Genomic DNA, 15,288 nt, shown 5'->3' on the forward strand with positions numbered 1-15,288 from the left:
GAATACACGTTTTTAATATCACCAAAACATCACCAATCGTCTGTTGTAAATTTCACAAACTCAGGCATACGCACCGCCTGCCGACTGTGCTAGCTTCACCGACTCAGCTGTTTGCTCCATGACACCATCGTCTGCTGCGACCACCAACACCACCACATCAGTGACCATTGCACCGCGGGCACGCAATGCAGAGAAAGCAGCATGGCCCGGTGTGTCCAGGAATGTGACGTGGCCTCCAGAAGGCAAAAGCACTGCCCAAAGATGGTCCTCAAGTTATTCAACTTCAACGTAAGTAACATGGCTTGAAAAAAAATATTAGCCCAAGAAAGAAGTTACACCTTTTTCATTTACATGTCAACTTCTCATCAAGGCTTCTTCTTTCAAACAAGGTTTATCAACAAATATTATGCTTTGGTTACAAAGAACACCATACCGCCAGCATCTGTTGCAGCTTGGAAATTAACCAATGAAATTTGCTTTAAAGGTAAGAGCAAAAAATGATTATTTACAACCAATAACGACTACGATTATGGGAAAATAATGATTTGCCATCTCACTATTCAGGCTCCAGAAGCAGGCTCCTAAAAAGGTTTGGCTATCAAAACAAACCCGTATTTTATATACAGATATTGAGGTTCATGGAGCAGCAGCACAACAGGGGGAATGGATCAACAGACAAAATGAAGCAAAGGGACAAGCATGGAAGACAAAACATATGCACACACACAGCAAAAGGAGAGGGATTGCGGGAGAATGGTGGGAGCATAGTCTCATTGGAATGAGGGGAATACAGCTCAGTTGTGGAATGGGGAGATAACATGAAGTAGCATTGGCAGCAAACTTGAAATCCTGGAGAAAAGAGATTTTTTGTGTATACCAAGTCAAGGCACGTATAAGAGATAGCATATAGAACATATAACAAGAAAAAGAGCAATCAGAGATTGCAAACCCACGCCAGGATGTATTTTCAGTGGCTTTTAAGGCTTTTGTGTTAAAACAGATATGGCGGCCGAACCATGTGACCGATGACATCATCATTATTTTTTTTCTAAACTAATTTATTCCTAGATTATGCTCAAGAAATTTCATCTTGATCGGAAGAAGTTTTGTACTTGTCGAATTATGACGTCATAATGGAGGCACATATGACATCATCATTAACATATTTTATTCCCCATGGAGAGTTCTTCACAATGAGCCATGTCTCAATTTTTTCTATTCAGCACTTTCAGAGATATAGAGGTGCAAAATTTTTCGGTTTTTCCAAGATGGCGGCCAAACCACGTGACCTATGACGTCATAATTATCATTAAAAAATTCTGCAGGTGGAATGGCACCTATCGTGAAAATTTCCTGTCAATCGGATCAACGGTTGCAGAGAAAATCATACTTATTTTGTGCGGACAAACAAGCAGACAAACAAACAGACACAAACAGACAAACAAACTGACTCAAATGCAATACCCTCTCCTCTGGCAAGGGTAATAAAGGGAGCAGGAGACAACAGGGGGAGAGAGAGGGAAGCAGAACAACAGTGGAGAGAGGGCTGAGGCAGGGTACATGGGATAAACAAGATGAACACCACAGGGACTTTCAGAAAAGAAAACAGGGAATTTGAAGGAGGTGGGTTTGGGGTGGATTAACGGGGGTATAAAATATCATGATTTTGGATGGGAGGAGATAAGAGATGGTGGGGAACAGCTGTTTTAAAGATCTGGAGGGAGGATTGGGATTGAAGAGAGTGTGGGAGTTTGTTACAGAGGCAGGAAAAAAGATCGAGACAAATGAACACAGGAAGACAACGCCACAGGCGATAGAAATGGGGTACGAAAGAATGGAGGTGGGCATTGGGGTTAGACTTGGAGAGAATGATAAGAAAAGGGCTTTTTTGTGTGTGTACAAGATCGAGGCTCATGTAAGAGCTAACATTAATCACAAAAAGACAAACTGACACATAAAACATAAGATAAAGGGAGTGCGAGACAAGATGGGGAGAGAGAGGGAAGCAAACAAATACAACAGCAGAGAACAGGGACATCGGGAGATCTGTGGGAGGGAGAGAGCTTGGAGGGAAGAGGCATGGGAAGGGGGTGGGGCGTGTGGTGGGAGAGGTATAAAACACATGGACACTGCTAGGACTTCCAGGAAAGAAGTCGGTATTTCAAAAAAGTGGATCTGGGGTGAATTAGCGGGGGTAGAAAAGATCAAGATTTTGGATGGGGGAAGATAAGAGATGGTGGTAAACAGCTGTTTTAAAGAGCTGAAGGGAGGAGTGGGATTGAAGAGAGTGAGGGAGTTTGTTCCAGAGGTGGGAGAAAAGAGGAATGAAAGAGTGAAGGTGAGCCGAGAGTCTTGATTTTTGCAGTTTCACCATAAGAGGGTTGCTGGCAGATCTTGTGTGCCCTGTAGGAATATTTGGGGGACAAAGCACAGACAGAGTTGGGGGAGCTAGGCCGGAGAGGAGTCGGTAGAAGACAGAAAGACCACCAAACCTGCCTGCGGTGAGTGAGTGAAAGGCCCTCGGAGTTAGCTTCATCACGGGAGATTCCAATGATTCTGAAAGCTTTGGTTTCAACAGCGTGAAGCCGAGCTAGGTGTGAGGCAGGAGCACCAGCCCAGAGGGGAGAACAGTATTCCATTGAGTTGTGGATGAAAGCCATGTCTGTGGTGAGGAGCTCAGGTGTGCCAAGGAAGGACTTGGCACGACGGAGGATTCCCAGTCGGCGACTGGCTTTGGAGGCCAGCTTGGAAATGTGGTTTTCCCAGGAAAAATCATGGCAGATAGTGAGACCCAAAAGCTTGAGTGACAGAACTTCTTGGAGAGGATTGTTGAGAAAGTAGATGGGAGGGTTGTCCAGACGGTCTTTTCAGAGAGTCATAGTGAGAGTGTGAGATTTATCATGATTGAAAGACATGTTCCACTTGTTTGACCAGTCTGTGATTTTGTCCAGGTCTGCAGAGAGTGAGGAGGCTGCAGACTGCCGACCTGAGGGATGAGGTATGGAGCGGCAGAGAGTGAAGTCATCAGCAAAGAGATAGATAGGATTTTCCAGAGAGTCAGAGAGATCATTGATGAAGACCAGAAAAAGCACAGGGCCCAGAACACTGCCTTAGGGAACTCCAGCCTGAACAGGAAGGGGAGATGAGAGAAACCCATTCAGGGCCACACGTTGACTTCGACCAGAGAGGAAGTTCGCAAACCATACGTGGAGATTTCCATGGATACCAAAGGAGGAGAGTTTGGTGAGCAGAGCAAGGTGCCAGACGGTATCGAAGGCATGTGATATGTCAAGGGAGACTACTCTGGACATGCTGCTTCTGCTGTCTCAACAATGGATGGAGGTCCTCAATGTCAAACAGGAAATTAGAGCTGAGTGACCTGATCTGAAACCAAATTGATGATAAACCAACTTCTGGCATATAATGGACATACGACATACAGATTGATGAGAAGGCAAAGTGAACAGAATAGAGAAGGTAAAAAAAAACTGCAAAGCTACCAACCTGTCTGTGGTGAGCAAGAAGACACACATAATTGACAATGATGTATGACACACACACACACACACACACACACACACACACACACACACACACACACACACACACACACACACACACACACACACACACACACACACACACACACACACACACACAATGATTTGTTGAGGTGCAAATATGATTTGTGTATTTACCTCTGAAAGCTCCAATGTGCTGTGTGATGCCACCAGCCTCTCCGGCTGCCACCTGGGCACTTCGTAGACTATCCAATAAAGTTGTTTTGCCATGGTCTACATGGCCCATTACAGTGACTACTGGTGACCGTGGCACAAGGACACTTGGATCTGCAGGTGGTCTGTTTAATGATAGAAAAAACAAGTGCAACTCTTAAAAAAGGACTCCAATAACAACACACATTTGTTAAATTTAGGGGCAGTTTAAAAGTTCTGTGCTACTGATGAGAAAGAGTGGGAATGTCTTCCAAACAAAACTAAGGTCTTCTGGGGGTAGGGGACAATTTGAAAGCAAATAAGCTGAGCCTTTCACACTGCTTAGAAGCTGCATATGGAGGGAATTTGAAATGCCTCCAGTTGAAAAAACAAGACCGATAGTCCAACAACAGCGCAGACAGGCTTGTTTGATACTTTAGTTAAAGAGGATAGTATGACCTAGGAGAGGATACCAGTTAGCAGATAGCAAATAATGTAAGTATTAATTTTTTTTGACTTCAGGCATGGACAGCCAGTTCGTGAATTACTTGGGTAAAAAACAAACGGTGAATGGCAAATGATGAACCAATAAATGCCACATTCCTGTGCTACCTTCAGTCGAACGTCAGGCATTTACAGCAAGTTTGTAAAGGACTTGGACAAAAAACGTACCCAGTCTGAATGTTGCTATATCCAGTCAATGGCAAAACTGCAAATGGGGAATCAGTGAATGTCATGGATGGAAACCCTCACATCATTTCCTCAATCTGCCTCAAACTCGATTATCTCTATATTTTCATTCCAAACAGCATCATTCATCATTCCAATCACAAATAAATACTATAATATTAATACATCAAAATATAATGTTAAATCACAATTGTATTGAGATATTATCGAAGCAGCGCACCGTCGTCATCTGTTCACTTCCGGATTTGGGAGCAAAGTCCGTGTCGATCGCATTTCAAAATAATAATTGTATTGAGGAATTTCTGAAACCAGCTTCGTGCCTACCTACCTTACAACACCCACTGGGACCCCAAAACATTCCACAGAAGGTTATTACATTTCCTTTTAGTAAAATATGCACTGTAATAGTTACTAAATGCTGTTCCCCTGTCATGTGACCAGATCCTCAGCTCAGATTGATGGATGTTTGTGAAGGACATGCATACATACATACAGACAGACAAACAAACGCTGTTCTAGACGGCATTGCCCTGCAGGCTATGCCCATAACAAATTACCGTTTCACTTTTGATGGCAAAAAACTGGATTATTAACAAAATTCTTGGGTAAAATGCCAGGGGCACCTTTATATAAGGGTATGTGCCATGTGGCAAAGTAGAGAAAAGAAGGGACATTCCATAGCTTATAGAAAATGTCGAACAATAGAAAAGAAGGAACATTCAAAAAATCTCGCGTGCATGCTGGACGACCTGTACAGTTATAAAGTGTGTATATACAGGGTGTTTCAAAAAGATGGACCCAATTTCAAAGCAGTATATTTCACGATGGCAACATGTTACAATTACACAAAAAGTTACAAACGGTTTAATGAGTTATCAAGTTTTACTAACCATTTTATAAATGCTCTATGTGCCCTCCACCTGCTACAAGGACAACATCGAGACAATAGTTGAATTCGTCCCAAACGTCTCTCAGTGTCTTCTTTCACTGAAGTCACCGCTGCCGTGATTCTGTTTTTGAGGTCATCCAGATTAGTCGCTAATGGTGGCACAAAAACACTGTCTTTGACGTATCCCCACAAGAAAAAAATCGCAGGGTGTAATGTCTGGGGATCTTGGGGGCCAAGAGTGTAGCGCCAAGTCTTGGGGTCCCGTGCGACCTATCCAACGTTGAGGCAGTGTGTCATTTAGAAAACGTCGAACCTGCAGGTGCCAATGTGGCGGTGCTCCGTCTTGCTGAAAAATGAAGTCATCGGAATCTTCATTAAGTTGTGGAAAGAGCCAGTTCTGCAGCATTTCGAGATAGATTTGCCCCTTAACTGTTTTTCCCTCGAAAAAGAAAGGGCCATAAACCTTTATTTGAGAAACGGCACAAAACACGTTCACTTTCAGGGAATCACGCTCATGCTCGACAGTTTCGTGTGGATTCTCTAGTCCCCATATGCGCACATTGTGACGGTTAACTTTACCGCTTAGATGAAACGTTGCTTCATCACTAAAAATCAAACGCGGTAAGAAGCTGTCGTCTTCAATGTTCTGTAACATCGCATCACTAAATTCTACATGCTTTCCTTTGTCACCTGTATGAAGAGCCTGTACCAGTTGCAACTGGTATGGCCTCAGGATTAAACGTCGCCTTAACACACGCCAGACAGTCATATGAGGGATCGCAAGTTCTCGGCTGGCACGACGAGTGGACTTGCGCGGGCTACGCAGAAAACTCTCGAATTCTTCTCACGTTTTCCTCTGAAGTGCGTGGTCGCCCTGGGCTCTTCCCCTTACATAAACAGCCTGTTTCCTCAAATTGTCGGTACCAACAACGAATGCTCTTTGGCATTGGCGGATCAATGCCAAAACGCCGTTGAAACGCACGCTGCACCGCAATTATGGATTCAGTCTTGCTGAAATGCAGAACGCAAAACGCCTTGTGTTACGTGGGTCACCATCTTGCGAACGACTGAGGCTAGAGGCTGTTGGTGTGCTCGGAGAGCCATCTAGCGGTGGTCATGTGAAACTCTATGCCCCGCCCTTTCAAGTGGTAAGAGGTTCATTTATGGGCGGTTCGTGGTTGCAGAGATATAGCGATTTCAAATCGGGTCCATCTTTTTGAAACACCCTGTATTTTTAAATATTTATTTATGCATATATATTTTATATATTTAATTTTAAAGCAACAACTATAACACTGAAGTGGATTTGTTTCGAAAGCCATTAACCAGATCTATTGGCCGATGTATATTCCAAGTTTCAGCCAGTTTCAATGTATAGCCCTTGAGATATGAGCGCCAACACATTTTGGGGAGACGGACGGACGGACGGACATACACCAATGTGATTTCGAGGGTTTTCTAAATAAAACTCAAGAAAGTGGAAACAGACGTTGCTGAAATTTGGACCACATTACCTCGATGTACAAAGCATTTACTTCTGAAATTTGAAGCCGATTTAATCCAGAAGAAACCGAGAAACGTATCGTCAGTCCCAATGTTAAAGCTGCATACAGAGAAACTATCCCTTATATAAAGGGAGGGGCGCTTTGCCCTAGAGTCCCTGTATAGAGAGAGTTACGACAACCCGGAATTAGAAGCCATTTTGTTTCCATTGTTTGCGCCACGCACTAGTGCACTGCCCGCTAGTGTGTATACATTGTGCATAACCTAGTATAAAATTTGAGTGCCTACATTGTGTAATTTGTGATTTGCACCATGCCCCTCGCTTTTGATATGATTTTCTCTTAGTCCAAGATAAGAATCGGATTTTGTTTATTGCAATAATCTTTGTTCAGAAATGTAGTTTTATGTGGGGAGGAGAGGGAGGAGAGGGGGAAAAGGAATAAAAGGGAAAGGGGGGACAGGAAGTGCCTATCATTTTCTGGACTACCTTGCATGCACACAAAGCCGACAATGTGAACATTTTCAAATCTCTGTTAAAGACTCATTTATTTGAAAATGCTGACATCTTATTATATCTTAGGTTTTCTTCTTGTATAATTTGTATTTGTATATTCATATCGTTGGCTTTCTTCTCTTTTCGAAGCGCTTAGAGGCTCCTGCAATTTACGCTATATAAATTCCTATTATTATAACAAGATTGCCTTAAAACCATCTTGACAAATGACAGAAATGTTGATTTTAAATACGAAAATTAAAAAGTAATTTAACTTTTCATGTAGGCGCACCGTGAGAAATACATATGCACAATTAAATTGTAATTATATAAAAGGCCCAGAAATTGTAATCCAGACGCAATGGAAGAGTATGCATGTAAAACATACCCGTTTTTCATAGCAATGTACAATGAGTTGTATGGTGTACATCTAAACTATTCCAAATTACATACATGTACATAATAATAATAACAATAATAACAGTATTTATATTAGCATGAAATGAACAAAGCGCTTCACAACATATCTTGAAGACGACAACTTACATTACACAATCTTAGAAGAATACGCCTTAAAGCTACTTTTCAAAAAATACAAAGTTACTTTGGAAATAAATGTGTTTTGAGTTTTGATTTGAAAGTTTTTATGTTGTGTGAGGTCCGAATAGTTATAGGTTGCTTGTTCCAGAGGGCAGGTACTGAGTTGCAAAAGGCTTTGTCCCCGTATGGCATATGAGTTCTATTACAGACAAGGAGAGTCTTATCAGCATGTGATCTTAAGTATTTGGCGTCATTAGAATGAGTGTGAGTATTAAAGACAATACTCACATTATTAAGTATTATTAAAGACAACAAACAAAGCCAGACAATAAAATAGATCGTTCCTCGTATGTGTGTACCCCGGTTTAGAATAGGTACACCGTATCCCTGCGTGTCGTAAGAGGCGACTAAAAGGGTTGGCGTCAGGAAGGGCATCCGGCCATAAAAACATTGCCTCAAAAAGAGAACCATGACAATTACAACTAGATATGGGCAGGGTACAGCCCGAAGTACCCCGTGGGGGACCCCACTCCCTCTCGTCAAAACTCAAGGTGGGGAACCCGATCGAAGCAAGGGTGGAAATCACTCCATTTATGACGACAAAAAGTCTGATGCCCGACGTGGAGATCGGTTTCTGAGGTTTGGGACATGGAATGTAGGGACAATGACAGGGAGATCAGGAGAAGTGGTGGAAGTATTGGTCAGAAGAAGAGTGGACATATGTTGTGTGCAGGAGACAAGATGGAAGGGAAGTGGTGTGAGAATGGTGAAGGGTAGGCAGGGACAGAAATACAAGTTTGTGTGGCAAGGGTGCCCAGAAGGCGTGAATGGTGTTGGTGTCCTGTTTTCTGAGGAGTTTGTCGACAGTGTGGTGAGTGTGACGAGAGTGAGTGAAAGGTTGATGATGGTGAAAATGATGATTGGAAAGCTCTTGGTGAGCGTCATCTCAACCAAGCTCATCTGGGATATGCTCCACAGGTTGGTCGGAGCGATGAAGAGAAGGACAAATTCTGGTGTGCAATAGAGAAGCTGATGGAAAGCGTGAAAGATAAGGAAGTAGTTGTGGTAGGAGGAGACCTAAATGGACATGTGGGAAGGAGTATGGACGGTTTTGAGGGAGTTCATGGGGGTTACGGATATGGTGTGAGAAATGGAGAAGGTGAAAGGATTTTGGAGTTTGCTGATGGAGCTGATTTGTTGATTTGTAATACTCAGTTCCAGAAAGAGGATAATAAGCTTGTTACATACACGTTAGGTCGGTCGATAACAACCGTTGACTACCTGATGGTGCGTAGGCGAGATAGGGGGCACCTCGGGACACAAAGGTGATCCCGGGGGAGGAGGCTGTTTCACAGCACCACTTGGTTGTCTGCGACATAAGGTTGAAAGGTGCGAAGAGAGCTCGGCGTGTGAAGTACCAACCGAGAATGAAGGTGTGGAGGTTGAAAGAGGTGACAGTGAGGGACGCATTCAAAGAGAGGCTGAGTATGGTAGAGGATGATGTGGTTGAGCTTGAAAGTGGTTGGATGTCAATGAAAGATAGTCTGTTGGGAGCCGTTGGTGAGATATGTGGATGGATAAAAGGACCACCGAGGCACTCGGAAACATGGTGGTGGGATGATGAAGTTGGAAAGAAGATTGTCGAGAAGAGGAAGAAGTTCAAGGAGTGGCAGAAGGTGAAGGGTACGGGGGCAGAAAAGGAAGAGCATGAAAGTTATGAGGCAGCCAAGAAGGCTGCAAAGAAAGAGGTAGCAAAGGCGCAGGAGGCATGTAGGAAAATGTTCGGAGAACGCTCGGATTTGGAAGAGGGTCAGAGAGCAGTATTCAGGATTGCAAAGCAGATAGCGAAAGAGAGGTGTGATGTGATGTGGGTGAGTTGCTTGAAGGATAAAGTGGGACAAATCGTTGTGGACCCAGATGGAATTAAAGGAAGATGGAAGAGATATATGGAAATACTGTTGAATGCAGAGAATGAATGGGATGGCAACATAGAGAGTAACCCAGTTTTAGGACCGGCAGAGAAGATAACCGAGAAGGAAGTTGAGGAAGCGATTAAAGCAATGAAGAGTAGAAAAGCGGGAGGGCCAATGGGTGTTGTGGGGAGATATGTTGAAGGCAGCGGGAAATTGGGATGTGAAGAGAATGACCGAGATCTGCAATCTGGTGGTGAAAGAAGGCCGCATTCCAGTGGATTGGGAACTGAGTACCCTCGTCCCTCTATACAAGGGGAAAGGTGACCCTCTGGACTGTGGCTCGTATCGAGCGATAAAGTTATTGGAGCATGAAATGAAGGTATTGGAAAGGGTGTTGGAGAGGAGGATAAGGAAGAAAGTGAAGATTGACGAAATGCAGTTTTGATTTATGCCAGGAAGAGGAACGACAGACGCGCTTTTTATTGTGAGGCAGTTGCAGGAGAAGTACATGGAGAAGAGGAAGAAGTTGTTTCTTGGGTTTGTTGATCTGGAGAAAGCATTCGATAGAGTTCCACGTGAAGTAGTGACATGGGCATTGAGGAAGTTAGGAGTGGAGGAATGGTTGATCAGAGTAGTGATGGCAATGTACAAAAGAGCGCGCACAGCTGTAAGGACGAAGGACGGGAACAGTGGTGAGTTTGAGGTGAAGGTGGGAGTGCATCAGGGGTTGGTACTAAGTCCACTACTATTTGTAGCTGTGATGGAGGTGCTGGCTCGGAATGTAAAGGAGGGTTTACCGTGGGAGTTGTTGTATGCAGATGATCTGGTGTTGATTGCAGAAAGTATGGATGGACTGAAGGAAAAGATGAACAAGTGGAATGAATGTATGGAGACGAAAGGTCTGAAGGTGAATATCGGAAAAACAAAGGTGATGGCAAGTGGTAAAGCATGTGGTGAGGTGGAAAGAACTGGGAAGTGGCCATGTGCTTTGTGCAGGAAGGGTGTCGGAGTGAACTCAATTCAATGTACAATGTGCGCTGAGTGGGGTCATCAAAAATGTAGTGGTTTGAGAGGGTCATTAACCAGTGTGGCAGCTACATTCAAGTGTAAGGTGTGCACAGAGGGAGCTGCAGATGGAGGAAATGTTGAGTTGGATCTTGGAGACGGCGTGAAGCTGGAAGGTGTGAAAACATTTTGTTACCTCGGAGACATGCTGAATGGAGAAGGTGGATCAGACTCGGCAACGGTTGCTAGAGTGAGATGTGCATGGAAGAAGTTTCGGGAACTGAGTGGCGTGCTGACGAGGAGGCGAGTGTCGTTGAAGCTGAAGGGAAAGGTGTATGCTGCATGTGTGAGAAGTGTTATGATTTATGGGAGCGAGACATGGGTAATGAACGTAGAGCAGCAACGAAGGCTGGAAAGGGTGGAAATGCAAATGGTTCGGTGGATGTGTGGAGTATCGTTGAGAGAGAGGAAGACAAATGATGAATTGCGAAAGATGATGGGAATAGAGCCTGTGATGGATGCTGTGAAGAGAAACAGTTTGAGATGGTTTGGTCATGTGTTGAGGAAGGATGAAAGTGACTGGTTGAGAAGAGTGATGGAAATGAATGTGGAGGGAAGTAGAGGATGGGGAAGACCGAGAAAGACTTGGCTGAAGATGGTCGAAGAAGAAATGCGGGCAAGGGGGTTAACAAGGGGAGATGCAGAAAATAGGGCAAAATGGAGAAGATTGTCATGGGGACTGCAGGGCTAACCCCTGCTCTTGCAGGGAAAATGGCCTTTAAAATGCCTGTTGTTGTTCCTCGTATGTATTCAATGCAAGGCCAGTACACGCGAAGATCGGACAGGAAACAACATGGCGTCCACAGACCACGTGACCAATTTTTTTCGGACTCTTCATGTCGCAACTCTCTCTCTACAGGGACTCTACTTTTCCCCCTCCCTTTGATTTGGATTAGAATTGTGAGTTTGAAAGGAGCCTAAGTCACCAAAGTGTGGACGAGTGTCACATATTGAAGACACTCTCCACAAAGGTCATTAATGAACCATCTAACATTTTACTGGCAATCTGGAATTGCCACATAGCAATTCCCCAAAGACCAGCATGGTTTCCAGAAGCTTTGAAGTCAAATCCTGAATATTCTTCATATTAATTGGCCATTTAAACACAAAATATTCCTGTAAAAATTAAATACATTTCCAGACTAAAAGCAAATGTAACCTCAGGTAAGCCACGCAAGTAAAGGAGTAGAAATGAATTTAGGTGTAATCATCACATTTTGTCTGGACCTCAAGAAAGTGTCAGCCACCAAACTATACACAAAGAATTAAGTTAAGCACCCCCCCCCCCCCCCCGTTTTTTTACAACCTCGCACATTACAAGTTTGTTGTCGTCAAAACAGTGTAATATACCCATGATATTGCTATATTTTCTGGAGAAGTGATATTATGGTCACATAAAAACATAACAATCATGCCGTTTTCAATATTTTATTCTGAATAATTTAAGGTGAAATTTTTTGGGAATTTTAGGCATATTTTCACCTCAATTTAAGTATGGAGCTATAGGTCCATCACGGACAGTGTGGATGACGTTTATGTTTTCTAACGTACAGTCATTGTTCTGAGAAGACCTCTAGCGATCTTTGCGTCAATAACGTGTGTAGGACCCACGTGATCGGATCACTGACTCAACCCTACGTCTCATAGACCCTGTAAGCCGTCGTATGCGTTGCTGTGGCAGGTTGTTCCATTCCCGATGTAATGCACGTTCCAATTCATCCAGATTGGCTATTGGAGGGACCATCTTCGCAATTTGTCGTCCCAACATGTCCCAAACGTGCTCGAGGGGGTTCAGGTTCAGGACAGGATTAGGGGGTGCTTAACTTAATTCTTTGTGTAGGGGTGCTTAACTTAATTCTTTGTGTATACATTGACAAGCCGCACCACCTGCTATTTACACATGCATCTCTGGAGATTAGATTCCTTCATTCGGGTTTTGCTTTAAAAACAATGTTTTGGATTATTTCATAACAAATAGAACCAAGATGGACGATGCGCCATCCTATATGCTCCCCGGAATGACCGTCCAAATGAGTTAAAAATCAAAACTACTCACAACCTAAAGGGCCTTATTTAAAAAAGCCCGGAGCTCAATGGAGTACTGCTCTCCCCTCTGGTCTGACAGCTGCACTTTACAACTGTCTCTCTTGGATTCTGTAGAATCTAGAGCTCTCAACATGATTGGCATCTCTCATGATATGGCAAAGCATATATAAGGCCTGTTGCTAATATTTACATCTCAAACAGGTTGATGGCCTATCTTTTTAATGGCTCACCTCTGGTCTTGCTTGCTCTCTGGTGACCAAGTTATACCTGCCCATTGCAAAGCAGACACATGGTGTTGTGCATACACACTTATCGTGACTTCATAAAAGCTCGGCTCTTCCATAAATTTATTTTTTATATACGTATAAAAATAAAAAGGAGCCATTGGAAGACATTAATGGAGTCATGAATGAATTAAGATGATGTGAGCAATATCAGTTACGTTTCCTGAGGGAAATTGTGAACACAGTTTTCTGCATTTCATTAATAGTCAAGTTTTTTGTCCCAGATAAGAACCACTAATTACCACAGTCGGGCGTGAAGTATAAAGTTCGAGAATAGCCGACTTACAGCAGAATCTAATATGGGATACTCCGAGTGGTGGGGGATACTCCGCGTTTTCACCAGAGCATCTAAACATGTGTTGAGAGGTCAAGTGTCAGGGAGGCGGGGTGTGGAAGGGAATACTCCAGCATTGACTCTTTAGTTAGGATGGTGCTTCTCTCATCACGCCATGCTCATGTCTCGCCCAGTCCCCACCCAGTTTCAGATAGAGGGGAACACAGAACTACACAACGTTAAGCTGTCGATTCATCAAACTGGAAATACCAGTGGTGGTATAAAGGACGATTGCACCCGAAACATTGGCCTTTATACAGGTGAATGGCACCAAATCCTTATCACAAAATCTTAATGTGAAATTGGCTAATGCCTCCTTTCTATTTCCGACAACCCCCCAACAATATTTTACATAAAGTTAAATGTTAATCAAACACAACAGCAAACATAACTTTCTCAAAAGAATGCTCTTGGACAGCAACAAATAAGTTAACAGACATTCAATCACCTTCGCAGTACATCCGTGTTCTTTCTAGCTTTTTCCTGTGTCAATCTGGCCCATGCATACTCCATGTGGGAGACTTTAATGGAATCCTTAATAAACTCCTCACTAAGGATGGTAGAGGGCCGTAGCTGGTCAAAGTCCACATCATTCCTGTGCAGCAACGTCTCCACCACATGGTCTGTAGATTGGAAAATGAGAGTTATTAAAGTTCATAAACACAAAATAAAGCTAACTTTTAAGGAAATTAGAGAGTTCATAGAACACCTTACCCCGTGCAGTCTTGCGAAAAAGGACATGGGATGAGTTTTTTTTTAAACTCTTGCCTTGCGTTTTCGAACACGACTAAAGTTTGTTTTGTTTGTGAACCTTGCATAACAGGCGTGATGGTAACCACACAACGCTATGCGCCACAATATTTGTCGTGATCTCAAACAGTTATTGTGCCCTCAGGGCATCATGGCGTGAATACCGATTTTCAGTTTTTCTCATAGTTACTCTGCCCTCAGGGCATTCATTTTTTTTTTTCAAAGTACCTGTACTGCTGAATGTAAGAGTTTTGAAAGTGCTAAAAAGGTGATTTTTTGTTTTACAGTGTTCAAGTAAATAATCCAAGTGAAATAAAATAAAGATTTTGTAGGTTGTAGGGAAAAAAAAAAATTCGTAGGTTTACCGCCATTAATGCAGCATCTTTTACACCACCTTGTTCAACACATTACAATTCGTTTTTCGTGCCTGTTGTTTGTGACCTTTATGATGTCCTTAAAAACAGCAACTTTCCTGTTTGGAATGATTTTCAATTTTGTTTCCTGTTTGGAATGACTGCCAGAGAGGCAAACAGAGTAAAAATATTATCTCACTCCGCTCTGCACATGCACGATCGAGACAAATTCAGAACCAAATACTGCAAACTACATCTTTTTCCCCATTCATGTTTAAAATATAACATTGAACTGAAATCAGGTTGTTCCTCGATCATAAACTGACGTCTATAAATGGACAGAGAGACAAAAAGACAGACAGAAATGAACCAATTCCTTAACCCCACTTTTCACTTTGCGTGAGAGAGTAATAAACTTTGTGGGGGCAAGCCTCGAAGCACGCTACCTACAACAAATTGTGGGGGCAGGCACGGAAATACAAGGTACAGAAATCGAAAATATGTTACTTGGGCAAGAGATGCTGTTCAGGAACATGAAGAACAACGCTGACTATATTGTCTGAGCTAATTACTTTTTCAAAACCATATTCTGATGGTGAGTTTTTGAAGGATTGTTTCACTGATGTTGTGAAAATACCCTGCCTGGATAAGTGCAGAGACATGGAGAAAATTAGGTTATCATGTGACACTGTGAACATACTGATGAAATCCCAAA

The 15,288-nt window shown here is 43.0% G+C and overlaps 1 protein-coding gene across 3 annotated transcripts in view; it reads right to left on the reverse strand.

Annotated features, from left to right (window-relative positions):
- MTIF2 (mitochondrial translational initiation factor 2) overlaps positions 1–15,288 on the reverse strand; it is a 113,350-nt gene that overhangs the window by 42,817 nt on the left and 55,245 nt on the right. For all 3 annotated transcript variants that reach the window (XM_068123760.2, XM_078781241.1, XM_068123771.2), the window contains 3 exons: positions 13,919–14,093; positions 3,699–3,859; positions 75–251 (listed from right to left, as the gene is read on the reverse strand). In XM_068123760.2, the coding sequence (XP_067979861.2) occupies positions 75–251; positions 3,699–3,859; positions 13,919–14,093 (513 nt within the window). The remainder of the gene's footprint in view (positions 1–74; positions 252–3,698; positions 3,860–13,918; positions 14,094–15,288) is intronic.

The sequence above is a fragment of the Myxine glutinosa genome, chromosome 1, assembly GCF_964187855.1.
Source record: "Myxine glutinosa chromosome 1, kmMyxGlut1.1, whole genome shotgun sequence".
In the NCBI taxonomy this organism is placed as follows: domain Eukaryota; kingdom Metazoa; phylum Chordata; class Myxini; order Myxiniformes; family Myxinidae; genus Myxine; species Myxine glutinosa.